The 26,876-nt window shown below is 39.7% G+C and overlaps 2 protein-coding genes and 1 pseudogene across 2 annotated transcripts; 2 read left to right on the forward strand and 1 right to left on the reverse strand.

Annotated features, from left to right (window-relative positions):
• Window positions 1-26,876, reverse strand: part of LOC617979 (BOLA class I histocompatibility antigen, alpha chain BL3-7-like) — a 109,099-nt pseudogene that overhangs the window by 26,466 nt on the left and 55,757 nt on the right.
• Window positions 4,021-4,959, forward strand: OR2B8K (olfactory receptor family 2 subfamily B member 8K). The gene has a single exon (NM_001390117.1). The coding sequence runs from the start codon at window positions 4,021-4,023 to the stop codon at window positions 4,957-4,959; it is 939 nt and encodes a 312-aa protein (NP_001377046.1).
• LOC615902 (putative olfactory receptor 2B8) lies at window positions 20,328-21,423 on the forward strand. Its single transcript, XM_059880645.1, is given in 1 exon segment — window positions 20,328-21,423. A coding segment is annotated over 1 exon segment (954 nt). The 3' UTR covers window positions 21,282-21,423.

Genomic DNA, 26,876 nt, shown 5'->3' on the forward strand with positions numbered 1-26,876 from the left:
TCCCATCTCTTTAAGGATTTTCCACAGTTTGTTGTGGTCCCACAGTCAAAGGCTTTAATGTCGTCATTGAAGCAGAAGTAGATTTTTTGGGGAATTCCCTTGCCTTTTTTTTTTTTGACTTCCCTGGTGGCTCAGATGGTAAAGCGTCTGCCTACAATGCGGGAGACCCAGGTTCAATCCCTGAGTTGAGAAGATCCTTTGGAGAAGGAAATGGCAACCCGCTCCAGTAGTCTTGCCTGGAAAATCCCATGGACAGAGGAGCATGGTAGGCTACAGTCCATGGGGTTTTAAAGAGTCAGACATGACTGAGTGAATTTATTTACTTACTTACTTATTTGCTTTTTTTATGATCCAACTAATAATGGCAATTTGATCTCTGGTGTGATTCCCAGGTGGCACTAGTGGTAAAGAACCAGCCCACCAATGCAGGAGATATAAGAAATGTGGGTTTGATTCCAGGGTTGCGATGATCCCGTGGAGGTGGGCACAGCAACCCACTCCAGTATTCTTGCCTGGAGAATCCCATGGATAGAGGAACCTGGAGGGCTACAGTGCATGGGGTCACAAAGAGTTGGACATGACTGACTAACACTTTCACACTTTTCCCTTTACTCAGTTTTTATTAACATTTCTTTTATGACAATTTTGTATCAGTTTCTTTCACACAGCAGTGGGTCTACACCCAATTCCGATTCAAATTTTGAAAGCCTTAGAAGAATTAAAAATGTACTAGGTACCTAATCATTTGAATACAATAGAACTGAATTATATACTTTCTTATGCTGCTTAAGTTAATGGATGATCATGAAAAATGAAAGTGAAGTCAGTCAGTTGTGTCCAACTCTTTTCAACCCTTTGGACTGTAGCCCACCAAGCTCCTCCATCCATGGGATTTTCTAGGCAAGAATACTGGAGTGGGTTGCCATTTCTTTCTCCAGGGGATTTTACCGACCCAGGGATCAAACTGAGGTCTCCTGCATTGCAGGTAGACTCTTTACCATCTGAGCCACCAGCGAATCCCAATGATCATGTTTATGCAGTAATAAGTAGTTGGATGAATATGATAGTCAGTTAACCTTAGAGCTGGTATTGTGTTCAGTTTGGTGTAAGTAATGTTTTAAGATAGCTCCCAGAAAGGTGCATATGTAAAATTCAGATCAGATCAGATCAGTCTCTCAGTCGTGTCCGACTCTTTGTGACCCCGTGAATTGCAGCACGCCAGGCCTCCCTGTCCATCACCAACTCCCGGAGTTCACCCAGACTCACGTCCATCAACTCAGTGATGCCATCCAGCCATCTTATCTTCTGTCATCCCCATTTCCTCCTGCCCCCAATCCCTCCCAGCATCAGAGTCTTTTCCAATGAGTCAACTCTTCGCATGAGGTGGCCAAAGTACTGGAGTTTCAGCTTTAGCATCATTCCTTCCAAAGAAATCCCAGGGCTGATCTCCTTCAGAATGGACTGGTTGGATCTCCTTGCAGTCCAAGGGACTCTCAAGAGTCTTCTTCAACACCACAGTTCAAAAGCATCAATTCTTCGGAGCTCAGCCTTCTTCCCAGTCCAACTGTCACATCCATACACGACCACAGGAAAAACCATAGCCTTGACTAGACGAAACTTTGTTGGCAAAGTAATGTCTCTGCTTTTGAATATGCTATCTAGGTTGGTCATAACTTTCCTTCCAAGGAGTAAGCGTCTTTTAATTTCATGGCTGCAATCACCATCTGCAGTGATTTTGGAGCCCAGAAAAATAAAGTCTGACACTGTTTCCACTGTTTCCCCATCTATTTCCCATGAAGTGATGGGACCGGATGCCATGATCTTCGTTTTCTGAATGTTGAGCTTTAAGCCAACTTTTTCACTCTCCACTTTCACTTTCATCAAGAGGCTTTTGAGTTCCTCTTCACTTTCTGCCATAAGGGTGGTGTCATCTGCATATCTGAGGTTATTGATATTTCTCCTGGCAATCTTGATTCCAGCTTGTGTTTCTTCCAGTCCAGCATTTCTCATGATGTACTCTGCATAGAAGTTAAATAAACAGGGTGACAATATACAGCCTTGACGAACTCTTTTCCCTATTTGGAACCAGTCTGTTGTTCCATGTCCAGTTCTAACTGTTGCTTCCTGACCTGCATACAAATTTCTCAAGAGGCTGATCAGGTGGTCTGGTATTCCCATCTCTTTCAGAATTTTCCACAGTTTATTGTGAGCCACACAGTCAAAGGCTTTGGCATAGTCAATAAAGCAGAAATAGATGTTTTTCTGGAACTCTCTTGTTTTTTCTATGATCCATCGGATGTTAGCAAATTGATCTCTGGTTCCTCTGCCTTTTCTAAAACCAGCTTGAACATCAGGACGTTCACAGTTCACATATTAACTTAATGTAAATGAATGTTCTTAGATGTGTATAACACCAAAATGTGCTTTTCTTTATTTCTTCTCTTGTATTACCAATACTTTTAGTATTATCTATCTTCGACCTGTCACTGCATTGACAGTGCATCTGTGTTTGTATGTATTTATGGCACCCCACTCCAGTACTCTTGCCTGAAAAATCCCATGGACACAGGAGCCTGGTAGGCTGCAGTCCATGGGGTCGCTAAGAGTCAGACACGACTGAGCGACTTCACTTTCACTTTTCACTTTGATGCATTGGAGAAGGAAATGGCAACCCACTCCAGTGTTCTTGCCTGGAGAATCCAAGGGACGGGGGAGCCTGGTAGGCTACCGTCTATGGGGTCACACAGAGTTGGACACGACTGAAGTGACAGCATAGCATAGCATAGCATCTATTTAATTATTTATCATAAGGAGTGTTGTAAAGCATTATACTTTGTGCAGATTACACAGTTGGATATCTTTTGAAAATATTTATCTTGATTAAAATGTTGATAGTGACTAATCATATCTTCTTTAGGAATTCCAGGTGTTTTAGTTGCTGGTAACATAGGAAAATGAAATCAGCAGAAAGAAGAGGTAAGTTCAGGTCACTGGATTTTGAACTTCTGCTGTGAGCTGACTATTTTTGTGGTTTAGTCACTACGTCATGTCTGACTCTTTACGACTCTATGGACTATAGCCCACCAGCTTCTCTGTACTAGAGTGGGTTGCCATTTTCTTCTCCAGTGTATCTTCCCAAAACAGGGACTGAACCAGCATTTCCTGCATCTCCTGCAGGTTCTTTACTGGTGAGTCATCAGGGAAGCTCATGAACTGACTATGCACAGTGAATAAAGTTTTGGAGTTCTTATTAAATTGGTGTCATAATTTTAGTTATCTCAAGGGCAAGCGTTAAGCACTGTAATTGAATGGTGATTTTTCAAACTCTCAACATTTTATTTTTTACTACTATACAAAAAGATTGGTGTATAGCATTCACAAATATTAGGATTAGAGAGATAAAAATTTTGTCAAAATGTTTGCATGAAGCACTATTAGTGATACTTTGAATATAACACAATCCTTTGTATAAATATGTTCTAGCTCATAAATTTCTATATCTGAATGCATTTTAGAGATTATTTTCTATTATTCAGTTACAAGTGAGGTATGTACACATACAGTTATGTAGAATAATGAGATACATATTTAAAATAAACTTTCTTCCTCTGTCTACATCTTTCTTACTCTTTCTAATCACTCTGCCTTGATTTTCCCTCATTCCTACTTTCTCTAAAATTTACATATATAATGATCATAATTCAATCCTATTAATCTCAATCAGAAAAGACATATTATATCTATGGTTGATGCAAACTAAGATGCATTATTTGATCTTATTATTTTATTTTCTTGTATTGAATATCAATATATAACATTTTGTGAATAGTATACAACTAATTGATTAAAGATATATCAATTTCAATGAGTACATCATTTATTCAAATAGTTGTATATAAAATGCCATGGCCAAGCATTTGAACATGATAGATTTTCCTCTTTAACCCTGCTCTTTTTTGGAAGATACCTTTTATAAATTGCTAAATGCTTGGTTTGACAGGAGCCCTGTGCTAGCAAAGGATGGAACAGAAAAATGGAAGTTCTTTCACTGGGTTTATCCTACTAGGTTTCTCTGACAGGCCTCAACTTGAACTAGTCCTCTTTGTGGTCCTTTTGATCTTCTACGTCTTCACTTTGCTGGGAAACACAACCATCATTGCATTGTCCTACTTGGACCCACGTCTTCACACCCCGATGTACTTTTTCCTCTCTAACCTGAGCTTTCTGGACATGTGCTACACCACCAGCATTGTTCCCCAGTTCCTATTTAATCTCAGTGGAGAAGACAAATCCATCTCCTTTGGTGGCTGTGTAGTTCAAATGTATATCTCTCTGGCATTGGGATGTACAGAATGTATTCTCCTAGGAGTTATGGCATTTGACCGCTATGCAGCTGTTTGCAGGCCCCTTCACTACACAGTAATCATGCACCCCCGTCTGTGTGCCCTGATGGCTTCTGCTTCGTGGGTCACTGGTTTTGCTATCTCCTTATTGCAGACAGTGCTCATCTTCCTTTTACCACTTTGTGGGAGAAATAAATTAGCCCACTTCTTTTGTGAGATCCCTCCTTTTCTCAAACTTGCCTGTGTTGACACCACCATGAATGTGTATGCAACCTTTTTTGCCAGTATCATCATTCTTCTCACACCTGTTTCATTAATCATGTTCTCCTATGGTCGGATTGTCAGGGCCGTGTTAAGAATAAAGTCCACTACAGGCCGGAGAAAAGCATTTGGCACATGTGGATCCCACTTCACAGTGGTTTCCCTGTTCTTTGGCACAGCCATCTATGTGTATTTTCAGCCCAGTAGCAGCGACAACCAGGATCAGGAAAAGTTCATGTCTCTCTTCTACACTGTCATTATCCCCATGACCAACCCCCTCATATATACGCTGAGGAACAGGGATGTGAAGGGAGCGATGAAGAAGGTGCTTTGGAAGGACCCTGACTCCAGATGATGGCTGAGGGGGACAGTTTAATGGAAGGACTTTGAACGGCAGAACTACTCAGATATATATGTGTGCCCCATGAGCCATCTAAGATTCCTTTGGCAACTTTGAAGGGAATTTGTTTCCTTCATTCCTTTTGAAAAGTGAGTGTTTAAATTCTAAGTTCATGTACTCATTTCAACTTCCAGTGATGCTGATTCAGTGTTCTGACAGCATCTGTTTTGAGGTTATTGTTTTTAAAGTTCCAAGGATTTTTCTTGTTTGCACTCCCTTTTAGGTACATTATTCATCATCTATTTGCAAAAAGATATGTGAAATTATTACATGAAAACATAGCCAAAATAAGAACAGGAAACCACTGAAACACTGTAAGGAATATTAACATTTTATCATTTCCTAAAAATTGCTACTTCTACAACACATGTATTCTGATGCCAACAGGTAAATTGGCACCTACAATTGATGAGCTTTTCCTATATAACAAATCACTTCAAAAATTAAGTTGCTTAAAACACCAACCATTAATTTATTCCACAATTATGTGCATTGGCAATTTGGGCTAAGCTTAGCTAGACAATTCTTCAGGTCTTGGCTGGACTCACTCAAATGCCAGCAGTTAGCTTCTGGGTTGACTTAGGGCTTCCTGATCCAAGACTGTCCCAGTTGGCATGGTTTCCATCTCCTTGATGTGGTGTCTTGTCTTCCAGTAGGATGGCCTGGAATGTTCATATGGTGAAGGCCGATTTCCAAGTTCTTGTGACCCATTAATTGTTCAAATTATGGCTACTCTCCTGCTTGACTGTCCTGTCTCTCTCTGTGCAATGTTTACCTTCATAAATAGTAACTGTTAGGGTCTGTTCTTTGTTCCACTTGGAGGGTCTAGGAGGTCACAGTCAATTTTCTCTTTCCCAGTCAACAATAAGTAGGGCCTTCCCTGGTGGTCTAGTGGTAGAATCCTGCTGCCAATGCAGCAAACACAAGTTACATTCCTGGTCCAGGGAGTTCCTATATGATGAAGAGCAACTAAGGCCATGTGCCACAGCTACCCAGCCAGCTCTCTAGATCCCATGAGCCACAACTACTGAAGCCGGCATGCCCTAGAGCCCGTGGTCCCCAACAAGAGAAGCCACAGCAATGAGAAGCCCTTGCACTGCAGCTAGAGAAAGCCTGCATGGAGCAAGGAAGAGCCACAACAAAGACCGAGCACAGCAAAAACAAAAGAAAAAGTCCAATCAGTGGGAGGTCTTTCCTGTTGGCCAGGTGGTTAAGAGTCCTCGCTTTCACTGCAGAGGTCGGGGGTTCCATCCCTGATCAGGAGACTAGATCCGCATGCCATGCATCAAGGCCAAACATTATGAAACAAAGAGAACAAGTCAGTAAGTGGGGACACAGAGGGGTCTGTCACCAGCAAGGGCCCTACATGGAACTGCTCAGATTCAGAGTGAAGATTTGACTAATGGAAAATGGGAGCTGATGAGCAGATTATTTTTCCTTTCTTCTCCTGGGCTGGGGATCTGTTGGATGTCTCCTGGGACATGCTTTAGGGGGACAAATGTGATTGAGCACCCAGGTACTCCATACTAACAGCAAATTTGATAATGTATCCTTGATAAGCCCACTTTTCTTCCTCTTCTGTTTCCTTTCTTTCACTCCTGATGCTGTATCTCATTCTCCATTAAGTGCTTGTTCACAAATCCTTGTTTCAAGTTCCTTTTTCTGGGAAGGCCTAAGCTATGACATAGAGTCTGGGGGCCTATAAAAATCATCTGGCTCATAAATACAAACTTTGTCAAAGATATTTGCAACTGTTACCAATGCTTTGAAGTTGGGCCCTAAAAATGGTCCTTCTGCTGGGTGTTGATCTTGCCAATAGAACAAGATGGAGTTCAGATCAGGAGTAAAGGAAGGAACTTCCCTGGGGACCCAGTGGCTAAGACTCTGCACTCCCAGTGCAGGGGACCTGGGTTTGATCCTTGCTTGGGCAACTAGGTCCTGCTTGCCTCAACTAACACGTGGCACAGCCAAATAAATACAGAAAAATAAATAAATACTTTAAAAAAGTAGAAGCAAAGGGAAGTTTTATCCTTTAGTTGTAAAATGGAGACATGGGAGCTCACCATCTAGAGTATGCCCTCTGCTGGACAGCCCATCCGCAGGTTGCGTGATTGGGGTATCTTATTGTGAAGTGGGTGGCCGGGTTCTCCCTGGGCAGGCGCCGCTGCCCTGCCTGTGGCTCCACACCCCAGTGCCAGGTGCAGTGTCTCTGCACACGGCCTGCTGCCGCCATCTAGAATTTGTCATTCGCAGCACTTCAGCACACAGTCCCCTGAGCTGAAGTTTGGGGCACGATGCCTCTGTACCAGGTACCCTATGAGAAAGTGAAACAAGACTAAGCACCAAGGAAAAGACAAAAAAAAGGTTAGAGTTTATTATCCAGATTCTATTTTATTTTCTGGCAACTGCTAATGGTCATTACTCCTGGGAACCAAAAGAATGAAGGACATTACATGAGGAGAGATTTTAGAGAAAGAAGACTGAAGACCAAGGTTTGAGGCAGCTCAACAGTTAATGATTGGGTAATAGAGAATTTTAAGACTCTTCATGAGATTGGGAGGAAAATCCAGAGATGTGAGAGGAAAATTCTATTAGTTGAATTAAAGCCTAAGCTGCTATAAGAAAGACCCTGAAAATCCAGTGGCTTAAAGAAGAGTGTTTCTCTGTCCTCTGCTGTCCCTGTTCCCTGCTCTCTCTCAGGCAGGGGTGTAGTTTGTCAACAATTGTGGAGTATTTCTGCTCCACCTTATTCTTAGTGGCTCCTAGCATTTGAAGGGTTGTCAAGATCTCTTAATGTTCTAAAGCAGAGGATCTCAGTCAGCATCTAGATGGAGGCTGATTGGAAGCTGAACCATCAGGGAATAACTTTTCAAATATGTAAGTATACTGCTGATAGCTTACAGTGAATGATGTCAGATTCATGATCTCCGAAGAAGAAGATTTAACCTCGGGACCAGGGACCGGGCTTGATCACTCAAGAGCTTCTGTATAGCAGAGTTTGATTAAAGTATAACAAGGGAGACAGAAAACTTTTGAGATAGACATCAGAATGGGGACAGAGAGGGCCCCCCTGCTAGTCTTTAGCTCTGTGTTTTATGTCTGTTAGAAAGCTATTAATCGGATAAGAGAGACACCTGAAGGCTGACAGAGTTTCACCAGGCCCCTCTCCCACAATATGCATTTTTGAGATAGGATGACAGGAGGTGTGTCATCCCTCAGCCATAAAACGATTGACATGAATACTGGTTTGTTGAGCGATTATCAGCCAAAAGTTAGTCTTAGGTGGAACCATTTTGAAGAAAGGCAAATTGCAAAGCAAATACATGGCTTCATTAACATAGCTTAAGAAAAACATTTCCATAAGAAAAATGCATTGGTTAGCTCAAGGTTTGAGAAAAGTTAAGTTCAGGTGGAAGAGGTGTCATCATGGCAACAGAGAATTTTAAGAGAAAAAAGTCTGACACTTGTAGTTTGTTTCCTCCTGCCTTTTATTTATTTATTTATTTTTTTTATGATTTGGTTCTGTTAAAGTTTCTTTCTTTCTTTTTTTTTTAAATTTTATTTTATTTTTAAACTTTACAATATTGTATTGGTTTTGCCAAATATCGAAATGAATTCGCCACAGGTATTCATGTGTTCCCCATCCTGAACCCTCCTCCCTCCTCCCTCCTCCCTCCCCATACCCTCCCTCTGGGTCGTCCCAGTGCACCAGCCCCAAGCATCCAGTATCGTGCATCGAACCTGGACTGGCGACTCGTTTCATATATGATATTATACGTATTTCAATGCCATTCTTCCAAATCATCCCACCCTCTCCCTCTCCCACAGAGTCCAAAAGACTGGTCTATACATCAGTGTCTCTTTTGCTGTCTCGTATACAGCGTTATTGTTACCAGCTTTCTAAATTCCATATATATGCGTTAGTATACTGTATTGGTGTTTTTCTTTTTGGCTTACTTCACTCTGTATAATAGGCTCCAGTTTCATCCACCTCATTAGAACTGATTCAAATGTATTCTTTTTAATGGCTGAGTAATACTCCATTGTGTATATGTACCACAGCTTTCCTATCCATTCATCTGCTGATGGACATCTAGGTTGCTTCCATGTCCTGGCTATTATAAACAGTGCTGCAATGAACATTGGGGTACACGTGTCTCTTTCCCTTCTGGTTTCCTCAGTGTGTATGCCCAGCAGTGGGATTGCTGGATCATAAGGCAGTTCTATTTCCAGTTTTTTAAGGAATCTCCACACTGTTCTCCATAGTGGCTGTACTAGTTTGCATTCCCACCAACAGTGTAAGAGGATTCCCTTTTCTCCACACCCTCTCCAGCATTTATTGCTTGTAGACTTTTGGATCGCAGCCATTCTGACTGGTGTGAAACGGTACCTCATAGTGGTTTTGATTTGCATTTCTCTGATAATGAGTGATGTTGAGCATCTTTTCATGTGTTTGTTAGCCATCTGTATGTCTTCTTTGGAGAAATGTCTATTTAGTTCTTTGGCCCATTTTTTGATTGGGTTATTTATTTTTCTGGAATTGAGCTGTAGGAGTTGCTTGTATATTTTTGAGATTAGTTGTTTGTCAGTTACTTCATTTGCTATTATTTTCTCCCATTCTGAAGGCTGTCTTTTCACCTTGCTTATAGTTTCCTTTGTTGTGCAGAAGCTTTTAAGTTTAATTAGGTCCCATTTGTTTATTTTTGCTTTTAAAAGTGAAGTTACTCACTTGCGTCCGACTCTTTGCGACGCCATGGACTGTAGCCCTACCAGGCTCCTCCTTCCATGGGATTTTCCAGGCAAGAATACTGGAGTGGGTTGCCATTTCCTTCTCCAGGAGATCTTCCTGACCCAGAGATTGAACCCGGGTCTCCTGCATTGTAGGCAGAGGCTTTACAGTCGGAGCCACCAGGGAAGTCCTGCCTCTTAAGGGAGAGAGAAAAAATGTCTGGCACTTGCAGCCTATTTCCTCCGTTTGGAGACCCCTGGCCTTCCTGCTTGTTACATCTCACCTGTTTCAGGAGAAGAGTGGGAAACGCGAGTTTCTGTCTGTCCTTCCATATTGAGCCCTAAGTGTGTGTGTGTGGCAGGAGGGGCACAGGCAGCCAGTTAGGAGCCTTTCCTTAATTTGCTACTGTCCTGTTGGACCCAGGAACGCAAGCCCTCGAGGGGGCCTGGGCTACACGATAAGAGTGTGTCCTCTGGCAGCAGCCACAAAACCTGGGCGGCCACACAGGTGCACAAACTCCTTTACAGACAATGGTGACCTGGGGCGGGACAGAGGGAGAGCACGATGACGGCACCTGTTGGCTTCTCGGGTGTTTGGTGAGGATTGCAGTTGACCCCGAGATATATGTTAGAAGTCTTAGCTTTTCACATAAGGAAATAGGCTTCTTTCAGGGACAAGCTGGAGGTTTCAGTCTGTGTCTCTGTACTGTTCCGTGGAGAGACAGCCACAGTGAGTCTGGGTGAGCCTGTTAAGAACTGTTTCTCAGTTCTTTGTAGCCTCATGGATTTCATGGACACAATCTTCTTTGGCTTTCAGAGCTCTATGTTTTGGAGGTCATGTCTTAGGTGGAAGTCTTCAAAGATAAGGTGCCAAGTGTGGGACACTTTGTTTCCCTGGGAGAAACTGGCAGTGATGACTTCCCTCCTGATTGTATATTGTGGCTCCAAGGATGGGGTTTACGTAGAGATATTGTCTCTGCCTCTTCTAATGATTTATTTATTTTTTTATCTTCTAATGATTTTAGTGTGGGGTTTTTGTTATTCACCTTGTGTATAGGATTCACCCAGCCAGTTTCTGCATTTCTTTTTGAAGTTGTTCTGTGTAAAACTGTAGATTTATTGTGCCCATGGGAGGAGAGGAGATCTGGAACCAGTATGTCATGAATGAACAGGAATCTTCTCCCGCTTTGAGCAGTTTCCTCTCTCATTCTCTCTCTCTTTGCCATTCTTGTTGCTTTGTGTCTCTGTCTGTCCCTCTTTTTCTCATTCTCTAGTTCTTGTTCTATTCAAGTCTTTTTTATTTTTAGACTTTTCATTTTGAAATAATTACAGATTGACGGGAAAGTCCAAAGTTAGTAGAGAGAAGTCTTGAAAATTTGATCTATTTTCTCCCAGTGATTTTATGTTATATAACTATGCTGTGCTGTGCTTAGTTGCTCAGTCATGTCTGACTCTTTGCAACCCCATGGACTGTAGCCCGCCAGGAACCTCTGTCCATGGGGATTCTCTAGGCAAGAATACTGGAGTGGTTTCCATGCCCTCTTCCAGGGAGTCTTCCCAACCCTGTGATCAAACTGAGGTCTCCTGCACTGCAGGCAGATTGTTTACCCTCTGAGCCACCAGGGAAGCCCAAGATTACTGGAGTGGGTAGCCTGTCCCTTCTCCAGGGGATCTTCCCAACTCAGGAATTGATCTGGAGTCTCCTGCTTTGCAGGTGGATTCTTTACCAGCTGAACTACCAGTGAATCCCATTACACAGCCATTATACAATTTAAAAACTAGGAAACTGACATACATACAATGTGTGTGTTTAGGTCTATGTAAATTTTTCCCCGTGTAAATTCCTGTAGCTACCATCACAATCAAGATATGGATTTATCCCATCACCACACACATCTCCCTTGTGATACCCTTTTATAGTCACTTCTAGTCCCTCCCTTCCCCTTAAAATGAAAGTTGTTCAGTCGCATCTAACTCTTTAGATCCCCAGCTCTATACAGTCCATGGAATTCTCTAGGCTGGAATACTGGAGTGGGTAGCCTTTCTCTTCTCCAAGGGATTCTTCCCAACCCAGGAATTGAACCAGGGTCCTCTGCATTGCAGGTAGATTCTTTACCAACTGAGCTATTAGGGAAGCACCCCCTCCCTGTAAAACCATCCCTAACTCCTGAGCAGTACTAATATGGTCTCTGTCTCTATTGTTTTGTTATTTCATAGGTGTTATATAGATGAGATCATATTTTGCCTATTAACATAGACTTATTTTCATTCAACATAATACCCTTGAGATTCATCTAAGATGTTGTGTGTATCAATAGTTTATTCTTTTTTATTGCCAAGTAGTATTCCACGGTATGGATGTACCAGTATTTGTTTAGAATATTTTAATTGTTTTCAGCTTTTTCCTGTTACAGATAAAGCTGCTATGAATAATTGTGCACAGGTTTTTGTGTGGAATAAATTTTTGTTTCTTTGCCATAAATGCCCAAGAGCATAATTACTGGGCTGTATGGCAAGTACATGTTCAGTTTTTAAAGAAATAGCCAAGTCTTTTATCAAGTAACTGCATCATTTTATATGCTCATTAGTAATGTATGAGTGATTCAAGTTTTCCACAATCTCTCCAACATTTGTTATTGTTCCTATATTTTTCATTTTTGTTCTAGTAGGTGGGTGGTGATATGTCTTCATGGTCTTAGTCTGCATTTTGCTGTAAATTGGTGATGCTAAACATGTTTTCATGTTTCATAAAGATATCTTTACCATCTGTTTATTTACATTGGCGAGTTATCTGCTTGAATGTGTTTTAATTGAGTTATTTTCTTATTGTAGAGTTTTGAGTTCTTTGTACATTCTAGATATGAGTATTTTCTATGATAAGCAGTTTGAAAATATTTTCTTCCAGTTTGTAGCTTATCTTATTATCCTCTTAACAGGGTCTTTAATAATGATTTTATTTTGCTGAATCCTCATTCATAGACTTTTAAAAAAATACATCTTGCTTTTGTTGTATTATATTTCAATATAAAACAAGAATTTTGAAAAATAGCATAGGAAAAAAAGCATGCAATTTCAAGTTAGCATTCCTAGATAATATCAAATTATTATCCAACATTATTTTGCCAATTAATAGTTGCAGCAGCAAGAGTGAACCAGGAAGAAGTGTTAATAGCAGGTCTATGATTCTCTCCTGGAGAAGGCAATGGCACCCTACTCCAGTACTCTTGCTTGGAAAATCCCATGGACAGAGGAGCCTCGTAGGCTGCAGTCCATGGGGTTGCAAACAACTGGACATGACTGAGTGACTTCACTTTCACTTTTCACTTTCATGCATTGGAGAAGGAAATGGCAGCCCACTCTAGTGTTCTTGCCTGGAGAATCCGAGGGACAGGGGAGCCTGGTGGGTTGCCATCTATGGGGTCTCACAGAGTCGGACACGACTGAAGCGACTTAGCAGCAGCAGCAGATTCTCTCCATCTCTGGACACCCTATGCCATATTGGTCTTTCCTAAGCCTCCTTATAAATATTATGTTGGGATTTAAATAGTGGCAAGATTACTGAGAAGATTCTAATTAAGACTATTTTAAAGAAGAGATAGTTTCTCTCTATGGGTAGAATGTTATTAAAAAATGAATTTATGCTTATATGGAAAATGGCTGGCTATAAAATTTAAGTTAATTATTGAAGTTCTCTGTGCTTTTCTGACTAATAACATATGAAAACCAAGATGCTTCAAACCTAAATAGCTTTCTCTTAGATAGCTTATACTACTAACTAGCAGTGGTCTATTATTCTGAAACAAAATGTATTCTATGGAGAAGGAAACGGCAACCCACTCCAGTGTTCTTGCCTGGAGAATCCCAGGGACAGAGGAGCCTGGTGGGCTGCTGTCTATGGGGTCGCACAGAGTCGGACACGACTGAAGCGACTTAGCAGCAGCAGCATCTCTTTCTGGGGCTACTCAGGTGGTTTCAGTGGTAAAGAATCCACCTGCAAAGGCAGGAGACACAGGTTGGACCCCTAGGTCAGGAAGACGCCCATGGAGAAGGGCATGACAACCCACTGCAGTATTCTTGCCTGGAGAATCCCATGGACAGAGGAGCCTGGAGGGCTACAGTCCATAGGGTCCAAAAAAATTGGATACGACTGAGCATGCATAGACAGTATATCTCTCCTTCGGAAAAATCACTCAGCTGTAAAAGTAAATGATACATCCGATAGTGTGGATGGGCTTTAAAAAACATTATGCTAAGTTAAAGTTGGACACAAAAAGTTACATGTTATATGATTCCATTTGTATGAAATGTTCACAATAGGGAAATCAATAGAGACAGAAAATTGATTAGTAGTTGCCAGGAGCTGGGAGGAAGGGCAATGAGGAATGACTGCTAATGGGTACAGGTTTTCTTTTTAGGGTGATGAAAAGGTTCTAAAATTGTTTGTGGCATACTTCCGTGGCAATCCAGTGGTTAAGACTGCACACTTCTGATGCAGGGGGCATGGGTTCAATCCCTGGTTGGGGAACTAAGATCCCACAGGCCATGGGGCACAGCCAAAAAACTAAAAAAAAAAATTTTTTTAAGTCTAAAAAAGTAAAATAAAATTGTGGCAATGGTTGGACAACTTTACAAATATCTAAAAACAACTTAAGTGTGCTCCTTTTTTGGTGACATTGTTACTACGTATTTTAAAAACGTTTTATGATAAGATACATATACCATAAAACTTAACATCATAACCATTTTTATGTGTACAGTTCAGTGGCATTAGGCACATTCACAAAGCTGTGTAACCAGCACCATCTCGCACCATCTATCTCTAGAACTTTTCCCATCCTGTAACTGAAACTGTGCTCATTAAACCAGAACTCCCCATTTCTCTCCCTGGCAATCATCATTCTATACTCTATAATTGTGAGTACTCTAGATACCTCATATAAGTGGAATCAAATAGTATTTGTCCTTTTGTGACTAGCTCATTTCACTTAGCAGAGGAGCCTCAGGTTTATTCATGTAGTATGTGTCAGAATTCCCCACCTTTTAAGGCTGAATATTATCCCTTTGAATATATATATATATATATATATATATATATATATATATATATGTAGCACATTTTGTTTGTCCATTCATCTGTCAATGGACATTTGGGTTGCCATTATGCCACTATTGGGAATAATTCTGCTATGTACATGAGTGGACAAATATCTGTTTGAGTTCTTGCTTTCAGTTCTTTTGGATATGCCCAGAAGTGGAATTGTTGGATTGTATGATAATTTTATTTTTAATTTTTGAAGGAACTGCCATACTGTTTTTCATAGCAGCTGTACCATTTTATGTTGAATTGTACTCTTTAAATGGGTCAATTTCATCACATATGAGTTTCATTTCAAGAAAACTGTAATTCAAAATCGGTGTAGTACCAACCCTCAGGGCTTCCGTGATGATTCAGATGTTAAAGAATCTGCCTGCAATGCAGGAGACCAGGGTTCAATCCCTGGGTTGGGAAGATCCCTTGGAGAAGGATATGGTCACCCATTCCAGTATTCTTGCCTAGAGAATTCCATGGACAGAGGAGCCTGGTGGCCTGCAGTCCATGGGGTCGCAAAGAGTTGGACACAACTGAGCGACTAACACTAACACAACCCTCAAGGATCTTATAACCTAGCGATGGGAAGAAGAAAAGTTCACAAGTATTCACCATGTTAGGTAAAGTAAATGATGAGAGAAGTTCTTTGATGCTTCAAAGGAAAGATATTATTTTTGGTTAGATGAGTCAAGAAAAGCTTCAAGATAAAAAAGAAATATTTGAAGAAATATTTAAAGAAAGGTCATACTGAAACAGTATGAAATGATGAACCACCTGGCTGGGGAAGGGAAAAGGAAAGTGAGAAATATTTTAAAGAAAGGCAAGAAGAATGGAAAATATAGAAAAATTATTTGATGGCAAATATGTTGCCGTTTCTTCCCCACACCATTTCATTTTCTTCTTGGGCATATAGGAGGCTGTACTTTCTAGACCTCTTATATCCCAGTAGGGCCTGTAACTAATTCTGGTCAAGGAAATGGGGGAAGGGTGGTGTGGGAGCACAACTGGCCCCTAAAATCTCCTACAAGATCCTTCATCACCACCTGGGTACAGAGGATGCAAAGATCAACTCTGAGGACCCGGAGGAGACCCTAGAGCAGGTGTTGGCCTGCAGGTTACATCCAGCCCACTGCCTGCTTTTGTACTGCCTGTGAGCTAAGAATGGTTTTACGTTTTAAATAGTCAAAAATTAAAGAGTAAGAATATTTTGTGACACCTGAAAATGATATCAAATTCAAATTTCAGTGTCCATAAATAAAGTGTTACTGGAATTTAAAAAAAAATGTATTCTAGTGGGGAAAAGAGATTTTACATTTTTTGAAGCTGCATTTGATGGTTAGGCCAAAGCCTTCCATAGACAGATGTTAAGTATTCCTGCCTTTTCCTTGTATAGTCAAGGGTATAAGTTGTTTTGAAATTGATTGATCTTCAAACTTCAAAACACACAATACCCTTCAAGTTTCTTTCAATTTACTTGAGCAATTATAGCTATCTTAATTAACTCAATCATGTGCATCGTAAATGGAAAGATGAGCTGAACTGTAGAAAACCATGGAAGTTCCATTTAAAAAGTCAATAGTTTTTCTGTTTGGTTAAGTAAGTTATTGCAACTCTCTGATAGCAATTGAACAATGGTAGAAGACTTGATATTTTTCCTTAGCCACATTAGAAGTTTGGGAGTAAAATGTGGGTTTTGCCATTTAATATATCATCTTAAAGTTTAGAATCTGCCTAAACTTTAACTCTGTGATCTCTTAGAAGTTGGTTATAATTTGCTGTATGACTCAGGGACTCAAACAGGGGCTCTGTACAACCTAGAGGAGTAGGATGTGGAGGGAGGCACAAGAGGGAAGGGACATAGTTATACCTATGGCTGATTTGTATGATGTTTGGCAGAAGCCAACACAATACTGTAAAGCAATTCTCCTTCAATTAAAAATAAAAAAAATTAATTATAAAACAAAGAAAAAAGAATTTTAAAATGAATATTATGTGAATTTTAGGTGAAAATTATGAACATTAGGTGAAAATTAACTTATATTTAAAGTTAAGTAACTGAACGAGTTCTTATTTATATATGCAGTTTTTTTTTTTTTTTTGCAATTGTGTGAAAAAATAGTAAAATACCTAAGCCATTAAAAGAGGAGAGCTAAGATAACTGCAAAGTCTAGGGAGTTATCTGACCTCTGTCATTTATGAGGAGTTACAAAAGAGGCAGATTAGGTATTCTCTTGGATTCTCTTTGATATTCATTTTCCCCGAGGATTGTCATCTCTGGGCAGCAAAGTGACATCAGCTAATTAACAGTACAGGACATCCATTCCTCAGAGACTTCAGCCACGTAAACAGTTTTCACCAGACCAGTTTTACTGCCATTTCATACCAATCTCATGCTTTCATAATGAGCTCTCTGTCACAGAGCCAAGGCATTATATTCAGAAGGAATCCTGAGAGTTTGAAATTGGCTTCCTATGTCATCCTACCAGCTAGACAGAATGCTGATCTTCAGTACCCTGTGAAGGTATTTGAAGTTATCAAGAGAAAGCATCTTCTTGCTTAAGGAAAACTTAAGGATATTCCAATGCTGGTAGAGTCAACTTATGTACTCATTTCATACAACCTGTGTCCTTAGTCTACATACCCACTTTCCTATGTCCAGTACTGTGTTAAAGGCAGGAACTTGGAAATGAAGTAGAGAATGAGCTTAGTACACTCACATAAGGTGAATAAAACTGAGAGAACTGGAACTTGATCTCTGTAGCACTTTAGGAATTGGTAAGTTAGCTTGTTTTCAGTTGCAAGTGTTCTTTAAAGGTTACATTGAGTAACGTACATGTCAGTTGGCAAATGAAACAGAAATTCCTATAAAAATTCACCAACTTTAAGAACTTAACTGTTCCTTATGGAGGCCAACATTTTGTTCTTAGACATTTCATCCTATTGTAGTATATTCATTATGTCTCAGTATGTATATATGGAAAAATTTAAATACAAGATTTTTGGCTGTAATAAAACATGTCCTTCAGTAATTGAATAATAGCATATATGTGAATGTGAAAATATTAGACTATACACTTTTATTTTTTCCTCAGCTCCCTATTTTCTGTGAAATTACAGAATGTTTCTTAAAGTGTATTGTCAATGTCTGTTGTTTTAAAATGTTCATTTTCTTAAAGAAATGAACATGTTTACTTTTCCACATGCTAGTTTTGCAGTTACAACAATGAATGTCCATTTCGTGGTTATTGTGTCAATGCATTTTTTAATTTATTGGTAATGAAAAATGATCATTCTTCAATTGAAGAGAAATACCAATTTGAGAGGAGAAAAGTGGGTCAGAAAAGGTGATCTGAATGTTTAATTTATCGGTAAATTAGGCAAATGACAAGGTGCTGTGTAATGTACACTGGTGACTGTCCGTCCGTCCTTGCACACACTTATGAATGGACTCTACATTTTGTATGAATGCTTCCAGTGTCAGCTCAGATGTTTTCTATTAGCTGGTGCACCAGTCCACACCGTATTTGTCACGAGTATTGACTGATAGCTTCAGAGCTCTTTCCTTCTTCAGAAAATTGCCATCAGTTGAATCGGAGCCACATTGCCAGGAGGTCTCCTGAATGTGTTTGGGGCAGCTTGCAGTCAACGACAGACTCGTGGGGTATATAAAAGGCTGCCTTTTTGTCAAGGTGGGACTGCATCTGACACAATGCATGCTCCACAGCTTGTTATTCTGTATAGTAGTAACTAGACTCATTTAAATGATTAGGTATTTAAATTTACCTGAGTTAAAGTGAAATTTAAAATTCAGTTTTTTATCTGCCCCACCTGAAATGCTCAGGTAGCATTGATCGTGTAAGTGAAGACAGAATATTTTTACCAGCAGATAGTTCTATTTGGAGAGTCCTTTTCCAGCTTTCTATGGGATCACGTTCATGCTATTCCATTTGAGATCAATCCTTGCTTAGCACATTTGTCTGCTCTGTTGTTTTTCCCTGATTCTCTTTGTCTTGAGGACATTCACTCAATAAACAGCAAAGAAATCCCCATTTCAGCCTCTTCTCCCCAACCTGGCCAAACCCTTTTTCATACTGATTAGAAGTGTTATTTCTGAGATTGTGATTGATCCATTTCTTCCTCATTTATATGTTCTTCATTGCCATTCAAATGTTGATAGTGAATAATCCTGTCTCCTATAGGAATTCCAGGCATTTTAGTTGTTGGTAATATGTGAAAATGAAATCAACAGAAAGAAAATGTAAGTGCAGCTCACTGGATTTTGAACTTCTACTGTGAACTGACTACTTCTGTTGTTTAGTTGTTAAGTCATGTCCAGCTCTTTGCGACCCCATGGACGCTATCCCACCAGGATTTTCTGTACTGAAGTGGATTGCCATTTTCTTCTTCAAGGTATCATCCCGATCCAGGGATTGAATCCATGTTTCCTGCGTCTCCTGCATTGGCAGGCGGTTCTTTACCACTGAGCCAAGAGGAAAGCCCATGAACTGACTATGCACAGTGAATATATTTTTGGAGTTCTTGTTATATTGGTATAGTAATTTTAGGTATCTTAAGGGCAAGAGTTAAGCAGTATAATTGAAGGTGATTTTTCAGGCTCTGAGCAATTTACTTTTTAGTACTATACAAAAAGACCAGGATATAGCATTCACTAATATCCTGTAGTAGGAGTCGACTAACTATTCTGCCCAAATGTTTACATGAGGCAGTATCATTGTGATACTTTGAATGTAATATAATCCTTTGTACAAGTACATTCTAGCTCATAAATTTCTATATGTGAATGCATTTTAGAGATTATTTTGTATTATTCTATTCCATGTGAAGTGAAAATCATTCAGTCCTGTCTGACTCTTTGCGACCCCATGGACTATATATTCCATGGAATTGTCCAGGCCATAATAGTGGATTGGTTAGCCTTTCCATTCTCCTGAGGATCTTCCCAACCCAGGGATAGAACCCAGGTCTCCTGCATTGCAGGCAGATTCTTTACCAGCTAAGCCACAAGGGAAGCCCCTATTACATGTGATGTATGTGCATATCCAGTTATGTAGAATTATGAGATACATATTTAAAATAAACTTTCTTCCTTTGTCTACATCTTTCTTACTCTTTCTGATCACTCTCCCTTGATTTCCCTCATTCCCACTTTCTCTAAAATGTACATATATAATGATCATCCTATAATCCTATTAAACTCAATCTGAAAAAGGCACTTTATATGTATGATTGGTGCAAACCAAGGTTCATTATTTGATTTTATTATTATTATTTATTATTTTCTTATATTAATTATCAATATATAACTCTCTATATAACTTTTTGTGATAGTATAGAGCTCAATTTCAATAGGTACATCATTTATTCAAATAGTTGCATATAAATCACATGACCATGTCTTTGGACATGACAAATTTTTCTCTTTATCCCTGCACTTTTTTGGAAGATACCTTTAATAAATTGCTAAATGCTTGATTTGACAGGAGCCATGTGCTAGCAAAGGATGGAACAGAAAAATGAAAGTTCTTTCACTGGATTTATCTTACTGGGCTTCTCTGACAGGCTTCAACTTGAGCTCATCCTCTTTGTGGTCCTTTTGATCTTCTACATCTTCACTTTGCTGGGAAACACAACCATCATTGCATTGTCCTACTTGGACGCATGTCTTCACACCCCGATGTACTTTTTCCTCTCTAACCTGAGCTTTCTGGACATGTGCTACACCACCAGCATTGTTCCCCAGTTCCTATTTAATCTCAGTGGAGCAGACAAATCCATCTCCTTTGGTGGCTGTGTAGTTCAAATGTACATCTCTCTGGCGTTGGGATGTACAGAATGTATTCTCCTAGGAGTTATGGCATTTGACCGCTATGCAGCTGTTTGCAGGCCCCTTCACTATACAGTAATCATGCACCCCCGTCTGTGTGCCCTGATGGCTTCTGCTTCATGGGTCACTGGTTTTGCCAACTCCTTATTGCAGACAGCGCTTGTCTTCCTTTTACCTCGTTGTGGAAGAAATAAATTAGCCCACTTCTTTTGTGAGATCCCTCCATTTCTCAAACTTGTCTGTGTTGACACCACTATGAATGTGTATGCGAGCTTCTTTGCCAGTGTCATCATTCTTCTCACACCTGTTGCATTGATTGTGTTCTCCTATGGTCGGATTGTCAGGGCGGTCTTAAGAATAAAGTCCGCTGCAGGGCAGAGAAAAGCATTTGGCACGTGTGGATCCCACCTCACGGTGGTCTCCCTGTTCTTTGGCACAGCCATCTATGTATATTATCAGCCCAGCAGCAAGAACTCCCAGGATCAGGACAAGTTCATGTCTCTCTTCTACACTGTCATTATCCCCATGACCAACCCCCTCATATATACGCTGAGGAACAGGGATGTGAAGGGAGCGATGAAGAAGCTGCTTTGGAAGGACTCTGACTCCAGATGATGGCTGAGGAGGACAGTTTAATGGAAGGACCTTGAACGCCAGTGCTCTTTAGATGTATCTGTGTGTCCCGCATAAGTCATCTAAAATTCCCTCTGACATTTCTGAAGGGAATTTGTTCCTTTCATTCCCGTTGAAAAGTGAGTGTTCAGATTCTAAGTTCATGTATTCTTTTCAACTTCCAGAGATGCTGATTCAGTGTTCTGACAGCATCTGTTTTGTAGTTACTGTTTTAACAGCTCCAAGGATTTTTATTTGCACTCCCATTTGGGTACATTGTTCCATATCTATTTGCAAAAAGACATGCGTCTATATTACATGAAGCCCAAATAAGAACATAAAGCCACTGAAACACTGTAAGGAATATTATTAATAATATTTTCTAGGAGTTACTAGAAGATACCATTCATTCTCTTATTTGGATCATGTCTCTATGAAAATTCCATAGTTTGATGGTTTGATCAGATGTTTTTCACTGATGTAGATGGAGCACTTGTGGGGAAAATAAAGTTGAATCTCAAAGAAAATCTTGCTGTATTAATTTTGGTAAAGCCATTCAGACATCAGGTGCAACTGTAACCTCAGCAGTGCAGCCGCCATATTGTGTAGGATCATTTCAGAGAAGGCCGTGCTAGGACTCACTGAGCGAAGGGTATGATGCACTGCTGGCAGTGACACTGGTAGCCCTTCGTTGGTAACAACACCAGGTAGTTCTTACATGTATTTTTGTTCACAGCAGGAGAAAAACACTGATGTGAGGCACAAAGTTGGTTACTTTAATTTTGTGAACCACCTAGTTCCTCTGTTAAATGAGATTTCTAAATGAGGAATTTTCGAGGGCATTATATCTGAGCAGCATATGACCCAAGTTCTATTACGTATTCTACACATTTTACCTACTGTGACGCAGCAAAAGTTTCAAAGGGTAAAATATGTTTAGATTATTCTCGTCGTGCCACTTTATAAATTCTTTGATTTAGGCATCAATTGGTTAAGACCTTAGAATCTCTCCTCTGCCAAACTTCCTATGAATTTCAGATTTAGTGAAGTATAAAGCTATTGGAAATGGCCCCTGATTCCCAGGAAATCCCATGTTTTGTGGAGATGTCCTCAGACTCATCAGAAGGCAATTGAAAAAACAAATATTGTGTCTATTAATTTAAAAATACATGACTAAGCTTTAGTAGTAGCTGTGTAATTGTGAAATAACTGTCACAGAGTTCTGAATTATGAGTAACAAAATAAACATTCCATAGAAAATTAATCTGACATTCTAGCTCTTAGATCCCCACTCAAGTTCAGTTTACAGCATATATTTATTTTCAGGTATAGATTCTGTTTTTTTGTGTGTGTAAGTTAAGCGTCATGAACAGTGTATGTTCTCTCTGGAGGTTAAAGCTTTGACTGTGCGATCATCACAGAAATATTTATGATTTTTGGTAGATTTCCCCAGCAAGTACCACTAGGCAAGTAAGTGCATTTGTGTCTCTCAGTGGAGACAAAAGCATGACAACTATCACACAGTTCCCTCTCCTAGCAGCTAACCATCCTCCTGGGCCTTGAACCCTCTCAGCCAATTTGCCTGAGAAGTGGTCTTGCAAGCTGGATATGGCAGTGTGGGTAAATTATATACAGGGTCAAGATTCTATCTATATTCCTAACACACCACACTCTTCACCCTTGAGTTAAATACTTGTGAAACCAAGGATTTTGACCCCACAGTAATGCTGAACATATACCTGATAAAAAGCAGTTTGGAGGGCTCTGTACTCTGAATGGTGAGAAATTTCCGCCTGTCCTTATTACTCAATCAGGTCTTGATAGTTATGCCCAAATAGTCCTCAGTGATACTTTCTTTGGTGCAGAAACCTTCAAGGTCACATAAAGTCACAAAGCCTATTTTCCTGAGTGAGTAGCTACTTGTCTGCTCCTAAGGACTGCCACCAAACAGATTTATTTGTTTTAAGCAAATGCTTGAGTGTCATTTGGATGTGTATATTACTTCAGAATAAATTACAGATAAGAAAAGTTATCTAGATCCGAGGCTGCACTAAAAAAAAAAAAAAAAAAAGATCACTTAAAAAATACCATGTACCCAAAGTTCAGTTCTGTTTTATAATTTTTTCAAATGATATCTACCTTTCCAAGCTTTCCCTCTTTAGTTCCCAGAACAGGAATTGAACCCATGGCCCCTGCAGGAGAAGCATGGAGCCTATACCCTGGAATGCTGAGGAATTCCCTCCTTTTGAATTCTTAATATCTGTGAAATGGCTGCACTGGGTGTATCCAGGCTTTGGCTAAATTATTTGATCCCATCTGGAGTTCAGAACTGTCAATACGCCCAACAGCAAGTCATAATCTTTCATCATTTTTGCCTTCTGAGGAACACAAGGTGAACACAGTGTGCTCAGGTAAGGTGCCACCTTGGAAGCCTGAAGTGTCAGTCAGACTCCCATGAAGCACAGTTCTTAACCAGCACCAGATTGACCAACAATTAGAAAATAATACAAAACAAGAGCAACAACATGTGCAATGTCTGTGAGGCCCCAAACCAGTCAGACTCTGCTTCCTGAACTTAGGTTTTTAAAATGGGATATATAAAACAAATGAGGGACTCTCACTTGTTTAACTTGTATCGTACAAGAGAGCAAAGGAGGGCTTGAGAGTTTCTCACCTGATATATCTTCACCTTTGTAGTCGTGTTCTGGCATTTAGGACTTTTATTCATTAGAACAATTGTAGTCTGTGTACTGTAAACAGACCCTATCCACCCTGCTAAAAATATGAGTAGAATGGTAATCAGCATATAGTGACCCCTGTAATATCCTCATTTATCTCCTAGTCAGTAGATTTCAGTGTTAACTCTTTGTTTGCCCAGGGTTCTGCTCTAACCAGGGTCACTGAGGACGGAAGAACAGATTATAGTTTTCTGTCAACTCTTTCCTCTGTAGGTGTGCTCTTTTCTGATGCCTGTTTGTATTATGACTGAGAGCTTCTTTCGTCTTTTCAGTATTGTAGCATAGTTCAACTTGATATGTCAGACTCAGGGAACCACAGTGTGTGGAAATGTCTTGTGGACGTGGTTTCCTGGGAAGGGGTGCTCTGTGTAAATGCAGAAATGAAAAGTTGTACGTCTCCTGAATCAGAGGGTTCAGGGGAAGGTGTCCCTGCGGCAGCTATAGGGATTGGGTATTCATGTTCCTTTTAAACAATCTATTCTACTGATTTATATTGTTTGGTAGATTCTTTTAACCATTTTGTAGTGAATTAAATCCACAATGTGTTTAGAAGCTGCAAATTCTTCTAATTAGGTGACCATTTCTAAGGATAATTTTAACCTCTTTTGAGAGTAAAACTCTTCAGTTGTGAAAAGTGAAAGTCGCTCCATCCTGTCCAGCTCTTTGTGACCTGATGGAGTGTAGTCCATGAGGCTCCTCTGTCCATGGCATTCCTCAGGCAAGAATACTGGGTTCGGTTGCCATTTCTCCAGGGGATCTTTCTGACCCAGGGATTTTCCTTGGGGGTTGAACCTGGGTATCTTGCATTGCAAGCAGATATTTTACCCTCTGAGCCACCAGGGTAGCTGTTGCTGTACCTGTAGCTTTAGTCTCACTGAAGCGTCCTAGGCATTTCCAGTGATTAGGTTATTGGGGATACTCAGGATCAATGCAATGTCACTGTTAGTTGTCAAAACCTTTCTCAGGAGCCCAGTCCTGATTTTGTGTTAGCTGGTCATAAGTAGTGCTTACTAAATATTTTTCAGTCCTTATTTCATGCATTTGAGGATTGTTCAATAGTCTCCCAAGATTCTCTTTGGAAAGTTTCTTAATGATGCATCCACTCAATGAGAATTCTGTTTGGTTTAATATAAATAAAGTGAGCACCATAGTCATCAATGTGTCATTGTTATCACGAGATCAACCTCTCTCTGAGTTTACTCCCCATCTTGGGAAAAGCCTCCAGTACTTCCCAAAGAACATTTCTCCTCATATTCACCCTCCCTCCCCCAGCATGTTCTGTTTTGGTTTCTATTTGGCTTTAAATAACACACATTACTAAGTGATTACGCACAGCCAGATGTACACATCCACAAACACACACTCTGTATGCAACCACTTTTAGATCGATCTCTTAACTCTTTCCTGAGGATGAACAGTAGAAGGAAATGTTTTCTTTAGCTTATATCACTTGGAAGATACAGGTTTATATATGGTGTAATTTCAGTGTTTTCAGAAATAAGGACAAATACACACAAGTCAATGCGGTAATTTTTTATTCCTGCAAGTCACATTAAAAAGAAAATTGATAGAATTTGCTGCACTAAGGAGCTTCATGGAAGAGATCATGCTCCTTTTGCTGTTATGATGGATACACAAAATGTTAAACTTTTAGAAGTGCCATTCTTTCAGGCTCTGGATTGAAATTGGGATCACAAAGAGAAGGCAGTCTTTGTACATAGGCTAGAGTATTTTCCTTTATTAACTATGTAGAAATTTTTGTCTTAAACAATAGTGAAATTCTGAGTTAGGAGAGGAAAAATAAGTAGGATGAAAGAAATGAATAATAACACTTATTTTCAATTATTTTCCTCTATATCTAATGAGATATAAATTGAGCTAGTTTAAAGAGTACAACGTATGATTTGATAAACCTGTATATGGTAAAGGGATATCTACATAGTGTTAGCTAAGATCTTTATCTTGTCAAATATTTATTCCCCTTAAAAATTTAAAAAAGTTTATTTTTTTGACTCCTCAGAAATTATTAATTTTTAGCTGGAAGTTTGTACCTTTTGCCAATATCTCCTCATTTCTTCTACCTCTTTGGCCCTGGTAACCACCATTCTTCCCTCTGTTTGTAACAAGTTCAGTTTTTCTGATGTCACATGTATGGGAGATCATACAGCATTTGTCTTTCTCTTCTGACTTATTTCACTGAGCATAATGCTGTCATGGTCCATCCATGTTATTGCAAAGGGCAATATTTCATTCTTTCTCATTAATGAGTAATATTCCTTTGGATATGCATAGAACTTTTTCTTTAGCCATTCACCTCTTTGGTCACATATGTTTTTTCCGTATCTTGTCTATTGTGAAAAATGGGGCATTGAACATGGGAGTGCAGATAGTGATTTCATTTTATTTGGTGTACCTAGAATTTGGATTGCTGGATAATATGGAAGTTCTATCTTTAGTTTTTTTTTTGATATCTTAATATTATTTTTCATAGTGGCTTACCATCTTACATTCCCATCAACAGTACATAAGTGTTCTTTTTCCAACTTCACCAACTGTTGTTATCCTTTATGTTTTTAATAATAGCTATTCTTTTATTTTCTTCCAGCTTCGTTGAGGAATAATATTTTCTTCTAAAAGTTTTATGACTTCATGTCTTATATACAGTATTGCATAAGTTTGTTTTGCCATCAAACCATCTCATTTTCTGTCGTTCCCTTCTCCTCCTGCCCTCAGTCTTTCCCAGTGTCAGGGTCTTTTCAAATGAGTCAGCTCTGCGCATCAGGTGGCCAAAGTATTGGAGTTTCAGCTTCAACATCAGTCCTTCCAATGAACACCCAGGACTGATCTCTTTTAGGATGGA

This window comes from Bos taurus, chromosome 23, assembly GCF_002263795.3.
Source record: "Bos taurus isolate L1 Dominette 01449 registration number 42190680 breed Hereford chromosome 23, ARS-UCD2.0, whole genome shotgun sequence".
Lineage (NCBI taxonomy): Eukaryota > Metazoa > Chordata > Mammalia > Artiodactyla > Bovidae > Bos > Bos taurus.